Source organism: Drosophila willistoni, unplaced genomic scaffold (assembly GCF_018902025.1).
Source record: "Drosophila willistoni isolate 14030-0811.24 unplaced genomic scaffold, UCI_dwil_1.1 Seg531, whole genome shotgun sequence".
Classification (NCBI taxonomy): Eukaryota; Metazoa; Arthropoda; class Insecta; order Diptera; family Drosophilidae; genus Drosophila; species Drosophila willistoni.
In genome coordinates, this window is record NW_025814459.1 from 208,983 (window position 1) to 229,557 (window position 20,575).

Consider the following 20,575-nt stretch of genomic DNA (forward strand, 5'->3'; position numbering starts at 1 on the left):
CTAGTAGACTTCTCTTGATTAACCTTCCGTCCCTAACTAACCGTATGCTTGGTGTCATTTTTATGCACAAGCTCCTAATTGGTGATATCGACTCGCCTGAGTTATTAGCTCAGGTGAATCTGTCGGTACCATGTAGACGGAGTAGACATCCTTTAATGCCTTTATCCCTTAGTCGTTGTTCTTCTAACTATGCTATGCATGAACCTTTTAGGGTCCTCTGCTCTGATTACAATCTTCTATCCCCTGTAATCGGCTCAGAGTTTTCAATTAATATGCTTAAAACATCTATCCTATCCCATTTAGTTAATAGATAGCTATAGTATTATGTGTTTGTCTGTCTTTTCTATTATGTATTTTGTCCACGCGATTCGCGCCGTGCGTTATACGGCTGCACCCCTCGGTCGATCGAGTGGGAGGTGGGCAGTTATCTGCTTGGGCTCGCGCGTAACAGGCTTTGTCCTGGTGTCGTAGGGGCCACTTGAACGTACTGCGCATAGTATCGTCAACGTCCGCTGATAAAGCCTTACTTAAATCCGTATATATAACATCAGTCTGCTTTTGTTTCTTAAAACCTTGGATTACAAAAGATGTAAACTGTAAGGTTAGTTGTTATAGGCCTATTCTTGACAAACCCATGCTGGTATGGCGAAAAAATAGATTTACATAAATGCTGTATTTGAGACGTCATAATTTTCTCAAACAGTTTGGGTATCGCTGAAAATTTAGAAATTCCTCTGTAATTAGTGACATCAGATTTATTGCCACATTTGTGAAGAGGTAAAATAAACGCATCCTTCCATATAGTTGGAAACTCGGAAAGTGTAACGGACATTTCAAAAAGCTTAGGTAAAGGCGAGCACAATGACTCCGCACAGAACCTCAGGACACAAGCAGGAATACCGTCTGGGCCCGGTGAGTATACCTGCTTAATATGGATATATCTGGATATATGGATATATCTGACTAGAGTTGTACTTGTACTATGTACGTAGTCGAGAAGAAGTTAGCAAATAAATTAGAAATAGATTGATCAGAAGAGGCCGAATCATTATTAAAAACTGCAAACGATGGAAGGGAGATAGAATTTCGCTTTGAGTTAACGAAACTATAGAACCCTTTAGGATTTTCGGAGAATTGCAACTTGCAACGTTGTAATTAATTATTATGGCAAGAACAAATTTAATTGATTCTAAGTGTAGTAAGTAGGCCATTCCGATTGGGACGGAATTTAAGAACAAGTAACACAGATGGAAAAACGAATAAAAGATACTTTACTGTTACTGAACTCAATTTCGGCAATATCCATGGATGTATTTTCTTGCCCAGACAAAACGGACACTACAGACATCGTGTCGGGCTTTCGAGACTCAGTCAGTAGCGTTAAACTACTAAACTGAGACTCGACAGCTTTAAACTCTTGAGAGAGTTTAAGAAAACTGGCGGACAGACTCATCGGATTATCCTTTGCTTGCCGCATGAAAAGTTCCATTTGATCTTCCACGACCCGGCACGACTTACATCCCTATTTGAGATCCGTTTTTTGATCTAAAAAATCCTCTACCCTGCATGTAAAGCCGACGCACTTAACATGTACTGTAGTTTTACACAACCAACAGTAAATAAAACTATTCAGGGGTGTGGAGGGCTGCAAACAATTTTAAACCCAACAGACATGCATTATGAGGTAATAAGAAGAATTAATAACCAAACGAATATATATGAGAAATATTTTGGTATTAAAATATATAACTCACTCTGAGGTCCAGAAATAATAAGAAAGAGAGATATTGAGGGTGCACAAGGGTTAAAAGAAAAAGAGAGCACTGACTAAAAGATATCGACCAGTGGTCGGCACGGCCCATTCCCCGGACTAGGGCCTAGCTCTGCCGCAGCGCTGCCGTCTCACATACACTGTAAATGCTCGTGTAGGTTCGGCAACGGCACTTCGGAAACAATTCGACTCGTGCTTGTCAGAAAAAAAAATGATTATCGAAAAAAAAAATTAATCCACATGTCAAAAGTACACTTTAAAAAATGTTTATTGACAATGAATAAATTAATATTTTCCTTATGGAAAATTTGAATTTCATGTGCAATGCGTTATTTGCTATCGAATTCCTTTAAAGCTGGTTAAAAAGCATTAAATAATAATTTTACACTACCTTTATGACCTAATTATAATGCATTTACAATTTTTTCGAAACATTTCAATGTCTCATTTTTGATTGTATGCGTGCATACCCCTGATATAGACACACAACAGACTGCAATATGCAATATGAGCGCAAATAACGGCGACGAGTGAAACGAAAACGAAAAAAAAAACTGATGAGCGCGAGCGCGGGAGCTAGAAATCACAATAACAAAAACACTGCAACAAGAACTTAAAGAAATTGCAAGACAACTACAAATGAGCGTTGCTTGTGATTTACAAGAAAGAAAAAAAAAAGAGATTAAGGTGGGGTGGGAGAGAGAGGAAAAAAAAAAAACAACAAAGGTTATTAGGAAAGCGATAATCAAAAATTAGAGTTGTTAAAATTATTAACACAAACAGACAAAAACGCAATGATAGGTACGGTGCAAGTTAGATTTAATAATATAATTTAAATTGTGATCGCGATGCCAATAAAACAAAATTAAAAAAAAATAAAAAGTCAGTTAAATACGCGGGAGCTTAAAAAACACGTCCGTCTTCCTCGAGAGCGTTGATGATGATAATGTCAAAGATATTGGCAGAAACACTAGACATGTCCCCAGAATAAGAAAATATAAACTTTTCCACCGCAATTTTCGAGACGTTAACTTTCTTCCGAATACAGCCCATTACATCATCAGATGTGACAAGCGTCAGCCACAGCAGCAACGTTGGAAAAGTCACTCACTGCAGCAGTCAACTTGATTACGGGGTCCTCGATAATTGCCCGGACAAATCGGGCACAATAATTGGCACCGCTTTTGAAATATTATTCCCATGTGATACTGGTAATACCTCACTAACGGCATTCACCAACGGGCTCTTAAACGGCATTAATTGCTGTAAATTGGGAGTAGACGGTGCATAAGACCTTTCGGGGACAATAAGAGACGCTGGCGGATCTAGAGGTAGAGATAAAACCCAAGGACTGGTCGTTTTACATTTTGAAGACTCATTCATAAGTGATCAGCTTGTGAACTCAGTCTCCACCGCATTAAGCCCCGCTTGAAGTTTGTTAAAACCTGCCCTTAAAGTGTCGAAGCTATCTCTAGTTCGCTTTGTCAAAAATTTGAAAACGATCAGTAAAGTGGTTTTCCCGCTCGAATGCTCACCGACTTGGAAAATTCTGTTCGTCAGAAAATCGACACAAAGTTGATATTCCATATACCCAATGGTTGAAATGGTACATTAAAGTCGCCTAAAAGTATGTAACAGGCAGAAGGAAGCTTTTCCGACCCCATAAAGTATATATAGTCATATATCCAACGTCAATACCCAATAACTTATACATTTTTCGCCCCCTCAAATTTATAACTTTAAAGTAAACATCCGTTTTTATAAACACTTGGATACTTGCAATAACAATTGTCCCCCTCAAAACCATAGCATGTGAACGCTATCTCATAATTAAAACACAGGTCAATATGATCCGTTTTATTCAAAAACAATTGAACACTTGCAATAATAATTGTCCCCCTAAAAATCAAAAGCGTGAGAACTCTAATTCAACATTAAAATTGGGGCCAATCGAATCGCATTAATATCGATCACGCCACTGAAGGGCTCACAAATTTAGCCTATAAATATTACTATAAGACATTTTTGTACTTCAGTTTAAAGTATTCATCCAACGAATAAAGTCCCGGCTTTTAACTCAAACAAACAATATCTTTTTTTCCCCTTTGGAGAGAACAGGATTAGGAATTATTATCCGTGTGTTACATAGAATTAGTGACATTAAGAACTTACGGGAATTGCTCAAAAGTCTACAACAGTGAAAAATATTTACGCCAACTGTGTGCGGAAATATCATCAACTGTGTGTTACAACCGTAAACTCCAACACTACTAATAAACAAAAATAGCCATAGAACTCACCTAAGCCCACCTCAATCAAGCACTGTCTTCGTTAAGACACGTGGCAAACTATGATGGAGCACCAGAGAATCTGACGTCATTCATAAGGAGGATAGATTTCATCATGCACTTATATCCCACCCATGATATAAGGCAACATAACATATTGTTCAGCGCAATCAAGATGCAGCTCACTGGAGAGGCACAACGGCTCTCGCAAATTGGACAAGCCAACACCTGGCCGGAACTAAGATCATTCCTCATCAATGAATTGAAGACGCAGACCCCATGTGAGGAACTTCTTCGACGCCTCTACAACACCAACTATACAGGAAACCTTCGTAAGTTTGTTACAGAATCCTATATTATCACAAACAAAGTCTGGAAAACGATGCAAATAACACTGCTCTTTATACAAATGCTTTAAATAACACTATAAAAGATGTAATCAACAAAAAATTACCCGATAGATTATTTATGACGTTAGCTAGGTATGATATAACCACAGTTAGCAAGCTAAAACAAATAGCTCAAAGAGAAGGGTTATACGAGAATAGTATAACAGAAATCAGAAAAACAAATCAAAGCCAAAACAAAACCAAAAAAGTGGAAAATCTTTTGTATCCAATAGTACAACTCCGTCTCAAACAAAACAATCCGATACAACACAAATCCAACAACTTTTCCAAGAATTTCAACAAAAATTAAATACTGACAGGGCTAAAAATCCAATACACTATCAAAAGCAAAATAAGAATCAAAAGATAATATAGCCTACAAAAAGGCAAAGAGAAAGTAATAGTGGAATTAGCAAAATGAATTAGAAAATTTTCATCAGAATGCCTCGGAACAATCGGAAGAAGAGATAGAGACAAGTCCTTCATCAGAATAATAATGAACAATAAACCTTTGAGATGTGTAGTTGACTCAGGATCTTCAATAAATATAATGTCCGAAAACTTTTTTAATTTGAAAACCCATTTAGGAAATTCCAAAATTCACATGATTGAAGGAGCAGTAGAATTAAAAGAAATCATTTTTCTTGCACCCAGCTAACTTTGTCCGACAGAAAAAAAATTTTATATCCATAAATTTTCAAATAAATATGACATGTTGATAGGCTGAACTTTCCTAAAAGCATGTAAAGCGCAAATAAATTACGAAGAAGAATACGCCAAACTAGGAAACTATACATTTTATTTCAGAGATAATGAAGAAATAGAAGAACATAACATAGAATGTTTTGGACCCACCTACAGATAGGGACCCAGACACAAATTTTGCGATTGAAAATGAAATAATTGAAAGCACTGAGTATAGACTCGACCATTCAAACAACGAAGAAACACAAAAACTTAAAAAAGTCTTGTACGAATTTAGTGACATTCAGTACCGCGAAGGTGAAAATTTGACTTTCACGAGTACTATAAAGCACTCTATTTGTACAAAACATGAGGACCCAATTTATAAACGTCCATACAAATATCCCCAAACATTTAATATAGAAATCAATAAACAAATAAATGAAATGATCGAACAGGGTATCATTCGAAAATCGAACTCACCCTACTGTTCACCCATTTGGATCGTTCCAAAAAAAGGAGATGCTTCCAACAAACAAAAATTCAGATTAGTCATTGGCTACCGAAATTTAAATGATGTCACAATAGATGACAAATTCCCAATTCCAGTCATGGATGAAATTCTTGACAAACTGGGAAAATGCCAATACTTTACCACCGTTGATTTAGCTAAGGGATTTCATCAAATTCAAATGGATCCTGAATCTATTGCAAAAACAGCTTTCTCAACTAAACATGGTCATTACGAATACACACGTATGCCACTTGGTCTTAAAAATGCCCCGGCAACATTCCAAAAATGCATTAATAATCTTTTGGAAGACCTTATTTATAAGGATTGCCTTGTTTATCTGGATATAATTATAGTGTACTCCACTTCATTGGAGGAACACAAAACTAAAAGAAGCTAATCTTAAACTCCAACTCGACAAATGCGAATTTATGAAAAAAGAAACAGAATTCCTTGGTCATATAAGAACATCAGAAGGTATAAAACCTAGCCCAAATAAAATTATAAAATTTCCAATCCCTAAAACCCCACAAGAAATAAAATCATTCTTAGGATTATGCGGATTCCTCCGGAAATTCATACCAAACTTTGCACATATTGCAAAACCTTTAACTCTTGGATTAAAGAAAGGAGCTAAAATTAACATAAACGACCCACATTATATTTCATCCTTTGAAAATTGAAAATGTCTTATTATGAACGATCCTATACTTGCATATCCCGTTTTCAAAAAACCATTCTTTCTAACCACAGATGCTAGCAATATAGCTTTAGGTGCGTTTATCTCACATAGACCTATTTCTTACGCAAGCAGAACGTTGAACGAACATGAGATCAATTATTCAGCTATAGAAAAAGAATTACTAGCAATAGTTTGGGCAGCAAAGTATTTCAGTTCGAAATTCTAAGCGACCATAAGCCTTTAATATGGCTTAGCAATATAAGAGAACCAAATATGAAACTTCAACGATGGAGAATAAAACTAAATGAGTTTGATTACAAAAGTAAAAATTTACCTGGCAAAGAAAATCACGTGCAGATGCCCTTTGCAGAATTAAAACAAATGAAAACTTTTTAGGATCAACAGAAAGCACCGCAGCTATAATACATAGTGCTCATGAGGAAAAGAGCCAACCTAAATAAGGAGATCAAGAGAAGTAAAGCGGACTGCTGGAAGAAGCTATGTGCAGATGCAGATGCGAAGCCACATGGGAACGCCTATAAATTGGTTATGGGCAAACTCGCCAGGCGCATAATGCCAACGGATCCAACCAAGCTGGGTCAACGCAATTTTTTTCAAGGCCGACTAGCAACTTAGCAGCGAGCGGAACGCCGAACAAATGTTAGTGAAGTCATGGAAGCACGAAAGAGGATAAACATACATAAACCCAGACGGGGTCACGGCTCTTGTAATCAAACTGCTAGTTTGCAATTACGAATCGACTTTTGTGGAACTTTTCCACACATGCATGCTGCAACAGGAGTTCCCCACGAGGTGGAAGCTACAAAGGTTGGTCCTGCTTCCCAAAGATGATAAAATAGATGACCCATCAGCATACAGACCCCTGGTATGCTTGATGTGATTGGAAAACTTTTTGAGCGCATCATTTGCAACAGACTGGAGAAGGAACTGGAGCTACTCTACGACACAGCAGCTGGTCCACGGAAACACACCAACACAGGCGGAGTACCTCAAAGATCAGTGATCGGTCCAACACTGTGGAATGTCATGTATGAAACAGTCCTGCGACTGAGACAGTTATTGACGGGACATAGATCAGCAGTCATCATGCAATCCTTGCGTCACGCTGAACGTCAGCGTAACCAAAACTTCAGTTCTAGGTAAACTCTAGACGAGGCATACCATCTCCCCCTGGTAAAGTAGTACTTCAGCGTTGGTTCCGCGAGAGATATTCGGAGCATAGGGTAGGTTTTAGTGCGGTGCGGTGACCACTAACCAAGGTCGATACCAAGTCCCACACTACGGCTTTCAATGCTTTCCCCCCTATTTAAAAAAAAAAAGAAAAAAAAGAGGATGTCCTGTCTTCAAGGATCTTAAATCACACCTAAACGGGCACAAACCCCCAGCTCGACCAAAGGTCACCTACAACGCCTCCAAAATTACACCGGGGGTATTCTTCACCAAGGCTGTTAGATCATCTAACATGTCTGCTACAACCAGTCCTAGTGTATCCTTCGCTAGCGTGCTCCGAACTGGACAGACGGAGACCGCGAAAGAGACCCCATCACTCCACCATCAACAAAATCCGCAACCTAGCGCACCAGAACTTGGCCAGCAACCTCCAAGTGGTTTAGAGGCCCTATTGATCTCACTTAATCAAAACATGACCACTTTTATGAAGCTCATGCAAAACAACTTGCAGGAACTGATCAAAACCTGCTTATCCGAAAGCTTATCGATAATTAATAATGGCTTCCCTACGTCTATGTCTTTGGAATGCTAACGGCATCTCCAAGCACAAAAATTAACTGCAACTATTCCTAGACTGAAGTGAAATCGACGTTTTGCTGATTTCGGAAACACATTTAACATCAAAAAATAATTTGGTATCCTAATCAAAAACCGTATAAAACATTCGTTCCTCAATAGATTTGAAACTCATCACCTACAAGCAACTGCTATAACTGTCCAAACCAGCTGCGGCAACACTACATTGGTTGCCCTGTACTGCCCACCACGCTAATCAATTTATCAATTGCTTTAACACACTCGGAGATCGTTTTTTTGCAGCAGGGGACTATAACGCCAAACATACGCAGTGGGGATCTCGCCTGGTAAATCCTAAAGGCAAGCAGTTGTACAACACAATAGTCAACCCACTCAATAAGATGGATTGCGTCTCACCGGGTAGGCCTACTTATTGACCCAAAGACCCACAGAAAGTGCCTGACTTGATTGATTTCGCAGTAACCTAGAGGATTTCGCGTAATCGGATCACTGCGGATACACTACTAGATTTAACTCCCGATCACTTTCCAGTGCTATTCACACTATCAACAAGACTTCAAGTACTCGATCGCCCATATAGGCTTACAAACAACAAAACGAATTGCCTTAAATTTAAAATGTACATAAGTGCCCACATTGACTGTTTGCTGAAACTGGATGCTGCAGAGGACATTGACATGTGCGTCTCTGCCCTTGAGTCGACGATGGGAGCTGCAGCAAGAATATCTACTCCACATGCCTCTCTACTTACACTAAACCTGTTGAACAATTAGTAACCGAAAAACGACGTCTAAGAAGAGAATGGCAGATTACTCACTCACCAGCAGCTAAACTTCGCCTAAGGCATGCTAATCGCAACCTCTCCAAGGCGTTAAGAAAAGAGGAAAGCTGGGCTCAAAGGAAATACATAGAAACGCTCAGTCCAACCAACACTAAACATCCTCTGTGGAAAGCCCACCCAGCGCTCCTACAAAGACAGTTTCACCGATAAGGAGTCCAACCGGTGGATTAGCCCGCAGTGACCAAGAGAGGGCATCCGTATTTGCCACACATCTTAAAATGGTGTGTCCAACATCAAACTCATTTGTACTTCCCCCTTCGAGCACATTAACGGATAGTGAGTACTCGGAACTCCAATTGGACGAGATCACTGCAGTTATTAAAAGCCACATAAAGCCTAAAAAAAGCCCCTGGCCATGACCTAATCACACCGAAAATGATCCTAGAACTCCCTATCATCGCCATACAATACATCTGCAAACTGTTCAACGTTATAATAAGAATTGGCTACTTCCCAAGAGCATGGAAAAGGTCCACTATCATCATGATTTCTAAAGTGGGAAAGGACAAAACCCAGCCATCATCCTATAGGCCAATTAGTTTGCTGCCATGTCTTTTTTTGAAAAGGTCCTGCAGATCTGACTAAACTCATTTCTGGCATCGGAGAACACAATCCCTACACGCCAGTTCGGCTTCCGCGAAAAACATGGGACAATTACACAAGTCCATCATAACATCGGAAATACGAACAGCATTCGAACTAAAAGAATACTGTGCGGCTGTCTTTCTCGACGTTGCCCAGGCTTTCGGTAGAGTTTGGCTGGAGATGTAATGGCTCCGTCTCGGCTGACTTTGAAATCAAAGCTGGTGTACCGTAAGGCAGTGTACTCGGCCCATTGTTCTACCTGCTGCACACTGCAGACTTACCAGCGAGTCTAGGACTTACAACGTCTACTTTTGCCGATGACACGGCAATCCCCAGCAGATCCAAATTTCCAATACAAGCCTCTGCAAAATTAGAGGAACACCTCAAGGTGGTAGAGGAATGGCTAGCAACCTAGCGTTTCCGGTTCAACGAGCAGAAATGCAAACGTGATACATTTACTCTTAACAGGGGAAACTGTCCAGCTCTAATGCTTAACAACGTACCAGTTTCTCAAGCCGATGATGTCACTTACCTTGGCATAAACCTAGACAGAAGGCTAACTTGGCGCAAGCACATCGAAGCAAAAAAAATCACAGTTTAAACAGAAAGCGAGTAGCTTACATTGGATCATCAATGTTCGCTCCCCTCTACGTACTGAAACCCATCTGGACTTCCGGTGCCGTACTATGGGGTGATGCAAGTACCAGCAATGTTGACATCATACAAAGTATCGAAGATTTTAAGATTAATCGCGGGAGATCCGTGGTACATACGGAACGACAACATATAAAATGATCTAAATATACCTAGCGTAAAATCTGAAATAGGTAGTCAACAACTAAAGTATATTGCAAAACTGGATGCACATCTAAATGCTCTTGCCGATTCCCTTACGCGAATAATGAACTATCCCCAGGATTTATCTTAAGTACTAGACTAAGAAAAATATCTCAAACTTGTTGTTAGGCTCTAATTTAAGAGTAGACTCAACAAATATATTAAACGCTGAAAAAAAAGCTTACTGCCTACTACGTCCTTTACATTCAGTTGCGATTTTATTGTCATACAGCGTATTTTCTTATTAAATATTTATGTAGTATGTAATAAAAACATTTTTGCAAAAAACAGAGATATTTTAATGGAAAAACATTTTTTTGTTTTTTTAATATCTTAAAAAGAAGACCTAAACCAAAACAAATTGCACAACAAAAAATATCAAAGAAGCTAACTTCGGCTATGCCGAAGTTTATATACCCTTGCAGTATACCTGGCAATAATATTTTTCCTTTTTGAAATTTCTTTCCCTGCAACTCAATTCATCAATACACAAACAAAATATTATTTCTCTTTTTACCACAAGTTTTTCTTCTTCCATCATTTTCTAAGCAAAGCACGGCACGCATACACATACAGTTCATGTAGCGTTGCGTCTGTGTGTGTATGCGTGTGCTCTGTTGATTTGATGATGGCAGTAGTAGGCAGCAAGCAGCGCTGCCGGCAGCGTTTGAACCGATTTATATTGACTGTAACTTGTGTTCTATTTATCGGATCAGAAAAAAAAATTTTGGGATCTGAGATATAAAATATATCTATTACTATCATATTGGTAAATTTCATGGGGATACTCCAATTTTTGCAAAAATGTTTCTTCTAGAGCTATATGATATAGTGGTCCGATCCCAAAGATTTTCATACTTTATCTCACCCGGGTAAAAAAAAGCTCCCAAAAAAAATTTCATCCCGATAGCTCTTAAGATGGCTGAGTAAAACGCGTACGCACCGACGGACAGACGGACAGACGGTCAGACGGACAGACGGACATGGCTATATCAACTTAGCTTCTCATGCTGATCAAGAATATATATACTTTATGGGGTCGGAAACGTCTCCTTCTGTGCGTTACAAACATCTGACCAATTTTATAATACCCTCTGCAAGGGTATAAAAAAAATGTTGTGTAAAAAAAAATAGTTAAAATTATTATCATAGCTCGCAAATAACAATTGAATGTTTTTTTCTTTACGCTCAATCTCTGAGCAGAAGCGAAAAAAAAAAATTTGCTCCCACTGTGAGCAAGGGAGTTTTTTCTATTTTGCTTCGGTCTTCGCTTGAGCGTTGTTGTTTAGTTCTTCGTGTTGAACTCTTTTAACGATTCTCTTTTCGGGAGTAATATAATTGTCGCTTGCGAGTTGTGACTCAGTGAGTGAGTGAATGACTGAATAAGTTGATTCAAAAAGTCTTGCAAACACTCTTTAGGGACTTTTAATAAATAATATTTACTTTATTTTTATTTGGCGTTTTTTTCTTTATTTTTCTTAATGTAAGTAATAAGTCAAAAATATTTAATTTTCCCCCGATTATTCTTTATTTCTAACTTTAATCGAATACTTGATTATCAATAGAAAAAAAGTTTGTTTGTTTGATTTTTTCGTTTAGGATATAGTTGTAAACAATCAACCTAACAATTTCTACAAGCCCTAGCTACTACGGCCATCGGCTTATACGATAACCACATCCATACACTAACAATATAAACACCATAAACACAACAATATAAATGAATTCAATGAATATTTCCTATTTATTTTGACTAATTGTTAAGCTTAATTAATAACAGAGAGTTTAAATTGTCTGCTCCTATTGAGCTCCTACATTTAATAAGCATCACTCGTTTAAAGACGTTTTGCTTCATTTCACTTATGCAAATACTCGTGGTCTAAGTGAGACGAAAAAGAAACGAAAAAAAAAAAAACGATTGTTGTCTGAGCGCGTGTGAGATAAACGAAGAGATTATCAATATTCTGCTCGCGAGTATTCTTTTCATATACTCAGTAAAAAGACCTATTTGAAGACGTCGCAAAACACTCAATTGTTATTTGCGAGCTATGATTATTATCAATATAGTTGTAAACTTAATAGATTGGTTAATACCAATCTACATTTTACAAGCACTGGCAACAACTAGTGCCTTCGGCTTAGACGCAAACTACATCCACACACTAGCCTGCGATTTAAGCCCGGATCCTCGTGTTCAGCTGCCTAAATGACTGTCGCTTTGACAGCTCATCTACCGAGCACTGCTCTTTATTGATAGACGATAAAAACTATCTAATTTTTATCCGATTTTAATAAAAATTATCCATTGCAACTGTCTTATTCCCTTTATCAGAAGTTAAAATTAATATGTCATCATTCATTTGACATATCTAGACTCATCAATACACAGACGAGTAAACGAGCTAAAATTAAAATGGTATAAAAACAAATAGCAACAGGAAAAATCATAAACATAAACTCCAAATATTCGAAGTCGATGATAATCAATACAGCAAGAGGTTGTATACAACTGATGCTTAACATATCGTACCCAATTTTTTATGAAGAAACGAAAAAAGAAATAAGACGAATTTTAAAGGATAATTACTTTCCAAACCACACCATAAGGAGATTACTAAAATCTCACAATAAGAAAACCAACAGAGAAACTCCGACAAAACGCTTTATATCCGTCACATATGTCCCACAACTGTCGGAAGATTAGCAAACTCGGATTGCTATGACACAGAATAAATTCAGATAGCACACAAACCCAGTAAATTGATCAGGACAAAAAGCAAGATTGATGCAATGGACAAGAGCAATGTAGTTTATAAAATACCATGTAACGGGACCAATGAAAAAAACTGTGATAAAATGTGTATAGGGACAACCAAATAGAGGCTAAAAGATATCAAAGAAGCTAACATCGGCTATGCCAAAGTTTATATACCCTTGCAGTCCTTGGTAAAAATAATTTTACATGTTCAAAATTTGTTTTCTGCAACTCAATTCATCAATATACAAACAAAACAATTTTACACTCTATTTTACAATTTGTTCTTCTTCTTCCCGCATTCCCAAAGCAAAGCAACGCACGCATACACATACAGTTTATGTAGCGTTGCGTCCGCAAGCAGCGGTGCCGGCAGAGCTGGGAGCAGAGCCGATTATTATATTGAATGTAACTTGTGTTATATTTATCCGATCACATTCAAATTTTAGGATCTGAGGTTTTGTATCCGATATTATAACATATGTAAATTTCATAGCGATACTTTAATTTTTATGAAAATGTATCTTCTAGAGCTATATGATATAGTGGTCCGATCGTGATGGTTTCCATACATTATTTTTCTCGGGTAATAAAAATAACATATGTAAATTTCATAGCGATACTTTAATTTTTATGAAAATGTTTCTTCTAGAAGAAGCTCTAGAGCTATATGATATAGTGGTCCGATTGTGATGGTTTCCATACTTTATTTTTCTCGGGTAATAAAAAGAAAAAAAATTTCATCCCGATAGCTCTTAAGATGGATGAGTAAAACGCATACGCTCAGACGGACATGGCTATTAACTCAGCTTCTCATGCTGATTAAGAATATATATACTTTATGGGGTCGGAAACGTCTCCTTCTGTGCGTTACAAACATCTGACCAATTTTATAATACCCTCTGCAAGGGTATAATAGACTATCACAACATAGATCTCACTACAAACTTCGTCAACACTCCAATGTACGGCCAGTGGATATTCACCAAATTTTGACGCAGCAAATATAATAGACCAAGAACAACATTACAACAAACGCTATACTTTGGAGATGCTGCACATAATAAATACCCCGACATACATATATAAGACTTAATTATGAGGTAGATACAGACAACTGCGCCCATTTATACAGTCATTTATTAGGGACAAGTCAGTGTGTAGCTCACAGTGCGCGGACGTGTAAAAATAAGTAGGTGTTTCTTGTTGTCAAAGTAATATTATGATAATCACAATTGAATGTTTTTATAGTCGCCCTGAAGAAGACTACGAATGAGAGATAATAACAACAAACTGTTTTTTATTTTTGTTTTTATTTACCTAACAATTTGACCTCGAGCCGGCAAATCATACCACTATTATTATTATTATTATTAAAGTATAGGATATAGTGGTAAACTATCAATCTAACTATATTTGACAAGCACTGGCAACTAAGGCCTTCGGCTTAGGCGAAAACTACATCCATACACTAACCTGCGATTCGAAACCGGGTCCTCGTTGTTCAGTTGACTAAATGACTGGGCCACTTAGAAAACTCATCTACTGCACTTTTATCAATAACTTCGTTACTTTTGACGCGATTGTCATGCAAATTATTTAATATACATATTAATCGCTCAAAATCGAGTAACTAATTTTTTATAATGTAAAATTCATCAAAAATTTTCCCAAATATATTACTCTGACAAAAACAAAAATAATTTTTTTTATAAAAACGTTTTGTTAGCTTTTAAATGCAATTTTTTTGATGATCCTGTCACCCGGCATTGTACTTGCCGCAAAACCCATTTTTTTCATAGAGCCTACTTTGATTTTAATTTTTTCCTTTAAAGCGGAATAAAAACAGTAATAACATAATTATCAAAATTTTTTTTAAATACAAATAGGTTAATTAAACTATAAACTAATTAGTAAAAAAAATAAAAAAACAAAAGAAAATGTTTACACAACTAAAACTATTAATTCATAATAGCGATTTAACTTTGTAGTTAAAACGAATAATTTGTGTGGCCACCTTTGGCATCTATGACTACTCCCAATCGTCTATTCATCGATTGGATCAGGATTCTGACATATTCCACTGGGATATTTTGCCATTCCTCCAAAACAATGGTTTTCAGATCTGTTTCGTTCTATGTTCCTTTTTCGCTTCTTCAGATAAGCACACAAATTCTCAATGGGGTTTAGGTCCTGGCTTTGAGCTGGTGATCCAACACATTTTTATAGTTATAAAGCAGCCAGCACCTCACAATATTGGCCTTATGTTTGGGATCATTGTATTGATAATGCTGTCCAGCATCCATGGTGTTCTTAATTAAACATAGATCGCCAACTCCTTTGCTTGAGATGCACCCCAGACCCTGTAACAGTCGGTATTATATTTTTCTTCTCGAAGGCTTTAAGGTGCTTGCGCTAAACTCTAGTTGGACCATCGTTGTAATATAGTATAATTTTGGGTTCATCGCACAATCAAAAGTCATCCCAATTCGAATCTAGCTGATTTCCGTGCATTTTAGCAAATGTTAGACGCTTTTGAACGTGATCTGCCGAGATCAGTAATTTATTCCGGCCTGCTCAAGACGAGAAATCGTTACGTTTTACCGCAGTTTTAACACTTTCCCGGGAAATGGTTATGCCACACTCCTCCTGCAGCTCACTGGCAAGCTTCCTGTTCGAAATAGCTGGTTTTTTGTCAATTTTTCTCAGCATAATCCGCTCTGCCCTGGGTGTTAGTAGGCGAGGCGGTCCAGTTGCGTGCTTTGTCTCCAGCCTATCTTTTTTTTTTGCACGGTTTAGTATTTTATTTTTTCCGGGAAATCGTAAACATTTAGGCAATCTCTGTTGCAGTTTTATCCAATGTGTGGTTGTAATAGACCAACTAGGCCGTATCAAATGGTACATGTTTGCCTGGCATTCTTATTTTGGAAAAATACTGTTATATTCGAAGTAATTCTTCCAACTTATAATGAAACCACACAAAAAATTGAAGCAGTCATAGCTGTCCATCGGAAAATACGGGAAACAACGGTATATTTAGAATATGGGACAAAAAGAAACGAAAAACCGAGATGTGTAAACACTTTTTTGGCAGCTGTTTTTTGTTAATGGAAACATATAATTATTGTTTTTTTTACTTACTAATAAGTTTATAGTTTAATTTACCTATTTTATTAGAAGAAAATTTGATAATTGTATTCTTACTGTTTTTATTTCGCTTTAAAGCAATTAATTAAAGTGTTTTCCCTGTGTGTAAACACTTTCTAGCCAAAGTGTACATGCATATACAGTGAATGTCACTGAAAATCGTACACCTATTGTGGACTTACAATTTGCTTCATAACTTTTAAAGTAGACAACATTTTTGTACAAAATATGCTCTAAAACAGAGGTAAAATTAAATACTTTAATAATATAGTCATAAGAACAGGATCTACAATCCAATTTTTTTAAAAATGTGTCAATACACATGCTGTCACTGAAAATCGTACAGTTGTATAGACTTCGCCCCACATGGGAGTCCCAAATAAAATTAACAAATTAATACTGTAATAGCTTAAATTATAGATATACCTTCAGAATATTCACACAGGAGAAGATGTAAATGTCCAAGCTTGCAAAAAGCATTTGCATATTCCTCCCTAAAGTCATTTTCGTCGTGATAAATTTTTTTTTTGCCTATTTTCCATTTTTCTCCAGGTACTAAATTGCTGTGTTGATTGCCGGTGTATAAAGATGAATCTTCAATTTTAATGAAAACTGACTTTGGCACAAGCTCTTCAGTTATATCGGAATGACATCTAGCTACTTCATCCTGCACTTTGGTGATTAATTGTTGAACAAGACTTTTAACATCCACATTTTTCGGATCGCATAGGTCTAAAAAACCATAATATCGGCTAAAAGTAACTCCAGACAGGTTAATCATTTTCTTAACATTTAAAAATTAAATACTTTACCTATCTAGATCGCGAATTGTGTTGATATTGTCAAAACTCATCATTTATTACTAAGATTTCCAAACAAGAATGTGGGACAAAGTGGAAGGACATCAAGTCGCGTAAAAAAAAAACCCTTTAAATCTACTACTAAAATACTAAACAATTACGATATACCTGCTTCCCACTGGTAACCAGCGAGAAACTATATGGGGATGGTGCATAATACCCGATTGCCACTGATTTCCATTCGCCAGTTTTTTGGGGGATGGTGAGAAAGTTTTTACCGTGCCGAAATTTTACCATCCATTTAACCGTCCAAATGAGACGGTCCTATTTCCGGCGATTCGATTGGCCTTTTAATCAATATATTCCGAATGCAGCATTAAAAACTTGTCATTCGTTTAAAAAAAATGTAAACAATAAATATTAAAAAACAAACAGAAAAAAACAAAATTTAAATTTCTGCCCAATCTGGGCAGATCACTCTCGTTATCTAAATTGTTTACATATTTATACTGCAGAAGGGTTCTTATATACATACATACATGCGTATACTGAAGTGATGCTTTTAAGGACATAGATATGTACATATGTATGTATATACATATGTATATATTGCCCGTGTATATAAAATTTTATTAGTTACCAACTACATATATATGTAAAATATTGATCATTGAAACATTTTTAATACATTTTTCTCGCTGCATTTACAACAAGTCTGCCTGTGGTTCCTGTAAAATCAGCTGTTAAGAGATGGTGCATAGTTTCATAAAAATCAATCATCGAGATATGTATTCAAATGCTGCAGGTTAGCTGTTCAAATTGGGCAGAAAATTTTGGACGGTTGCCAATTTTTTTTGTCTTTTGTTTCTTTCTATCATTCCAGCCATTTTCTACATTTTCGAAGTGAATGGCAGTGTAATAAAAAGCGAGAGTATTACTATGCCATTGGTTAGGCTGATAATGAATGTTTATTAATCAATTTAGGGACTTTAAATACGCCTATGCTTACATTGCAAATTTAGCGTATGCAGTGTGGCCGTGTGAATATGCTTTAATGGCAACATATAAGCTTTAAGGCTTTATCGTAAGAATACTAAATTAAAGTAAATTAAATATATTCAACAACAAAATAATTGTTTTGTTTGTTTTATGCGAAATTGTATATTATTTGTTTTATATTTCTTGTTATAATTTTTATCTATTTCGCAGTTATTATTTTTTCTATTTACTATAGAGCTAATGTTTTGATTACAACTACTAGATCTCCTATCGATATTTCTATGGCGAGTAAAACACGTCAGTCTTTGGTGAGCTCTCCATAAAAACTGAACCGCTCTCATTCTTTTTATTTAAATCTCTCTGTTCTTTTCTATAAAGTGAGACAGCACGCTTCTCGTATTGTACGACTGCATAAAACTTAAAACTAATTTGTAACAAAGAAAAGAGTAAGATATACTTAATTCTCAACATATTGCACTGGGGGAAAGAGTAAGATATACTTAATACTAATACATATTGCTACATACTAATACATGGGTACATGTCATAACGCCCAGTGTCATAAGGCCCATGGGCTTTATGTCGCAAAAATGTGTGTCTTAGCGCCCATGGGCGCTAAGACACTTTTAAATGTGAACTAGCGCCCACTCCAAAAACGAAATAGCGCCCGAGGGCGCTACGACACAATTGAAGAATATTCAATAAAATATTTAAAAAATGTAATTGTTTGCCCTTTAATCGTGTCATAACGCCCATAAAAAAGTGAAATAAAGTCCGGCGTGCTTTATGTCACATTTAAAAGTGTCATTGCGCCCGTGGGCTTTATGTCGCAAAATGTGTGTCATAAGGCCCAAGGGCCTTATGACACTGGGCGTTATGACATGTACCCCTAATACATATTATACAAATTGCTGCAATACGTTCCTATAATAAATATTTTGATTAATTACCTTGTGTTTTTCTACTTATATTTGAGCTCTTTTCCGTGCAGATTGTTATCTATGTATATTTATCTTTAGTGTCTTAAGATTAAGTGTTATACACTGGATATATCTTATTGGATGTCATGAAACTATGTGTTTATGCCCAAGGGACAACAAAAGTGTTAATAGCTGAGGGAGACGAGCTTTCACCTCGCACCGGTCGCCCGAACATGCCAACCGGTCTCCCCACAAAAATAACTTTCAGTCCAAACGGAGCTTAGTTGTCGCTCTTAGTTAAGCTAGTTTTTATAGCTTCCACCATAGGGTGAAATGGTATATTAAAGTCGCCAAAATGTATGTAACAGACAAAAGGAAGCTTTTCCAAGTATATATATTCTTGATCAACATCAACAGCCGAGACGATCTAGCCATCTCCGTCCATCCGTCCGTATGAACCAGTAGATCTCGGAGACTATAAGAGCTAGAGTCGCCAAATTTTGGTATGTAGTCTCGTGTAGTACAGTTATCGCAAATTAAATAAAACCGATTTTTTCACACACTATAGCAAACACTAGAGACACAAAATTTGGTATGTATATTTGCTTAGTAAATGCACACATTTTGTAAGTGTACAAATTTTTCAATGACCCCTACCGTCCCCGCAAATTAAACAAAATCGATTTTCTATAAAACTATTCCAGCTAAGAACACCAAATTTGGTATGTACATATATTTGCTTAGTAAATGCGCACATTTTTCATGTGTAAAGATTTTACCACGCCCCTTTCTGCCCCCGCAATTTAAAAAAACTCGATTATCTCCCGTAATTTTCTACTGTGTGCAATCAAATTTAGCACACTTAAATTTGATACTAATATCCTGCAAAATCGGACTAAAAATAGCCAATTTATGCATATAAACGTTTTTCCATGAGTCTTGTAAAAAGCATGAGAACAGATATTTTTAAAAATACGAAAATGCATTTGTTATTATAAATTTCAAATATTTGTTTTACTGGTGAATGGTATACCTAAGTCGGGGAGACGACTTACTTACTTCATTTAGCAACAAGTGAAAGTGATTTTGTTCGTGTCGACCGTTTCTTTGGGAATTAAAGGGAGAGAAAAAAATTCATTTAGCTGCCCCCACAAACCAAGAAGGAAGTTTTTCTGCCCCCTACGAAACATTGGTCCTTCAAGCCGGATGCCAAGATCCTGTGGAACCCTTAGCATCGGTGGAGTTCCATTATAAATTATAGGTATATGAGTGCATGTACATGCCTCCAGCATCCATACTCACATACATATAATTGGCTTCCCTTGATTTTCCTAATCAAGAAATTATTTTTGCGCATAAATTCTGCAGAGAAATTTTGTCCCAAATTTTAATACGTATTTACATTAGGGGTATTCTTATTTTCAAAAATTTGAAATTTACCATGTGGCGGGCATTTTTTTTCCTTTTAGTCTAAAAAAAATCTCAAAAAAATTTGGGGCCGATCGGATAATGTTTAATGGGCGCGGAACTCACCTAAAGTTTTCATTGTGATGCTCCCATATAAGCAGAAATAGCACC

General features: G+C 36.7%; 1 protein-coding gene across 3 annotated transcripts in view; it reads right to left on the minus strand.

Moving 5' to 3' along the window:
* The window catches only part of LOC6653350 (lysine-specific demethylase 6A), a 213,256-nt gene extending 196,045 nt beyond the window's left edge, over positions 1-17,211 (minus strand). For 2 of the 3 annotated variants that reach the window (XM_047013058.1, XM_047013057.1), the window contains exons 1-2: positions 17,091-17,208; positions 16,705-17,030 (exon numbers count right to left, since the gene is read on the minus strand). In XM_047013058.1, coding sequence (XP_046869014.1) covers positions 16,705-17,030; positions 17,091-17,134 — 370 coding nt within the window. In that variant the 5' untranslated portion in view covers positions 17,135-17,208. Of the gene's footprint in view, positions 1-16,704; positions 17,031-17,090 lie in introns of all 3 variants that reach the window. The other variant, XM_047013060.1, reaches the window with a different exon arrangement.
* Positions 17,212-20,575: the final 3,364 nt, after the last annotated feature.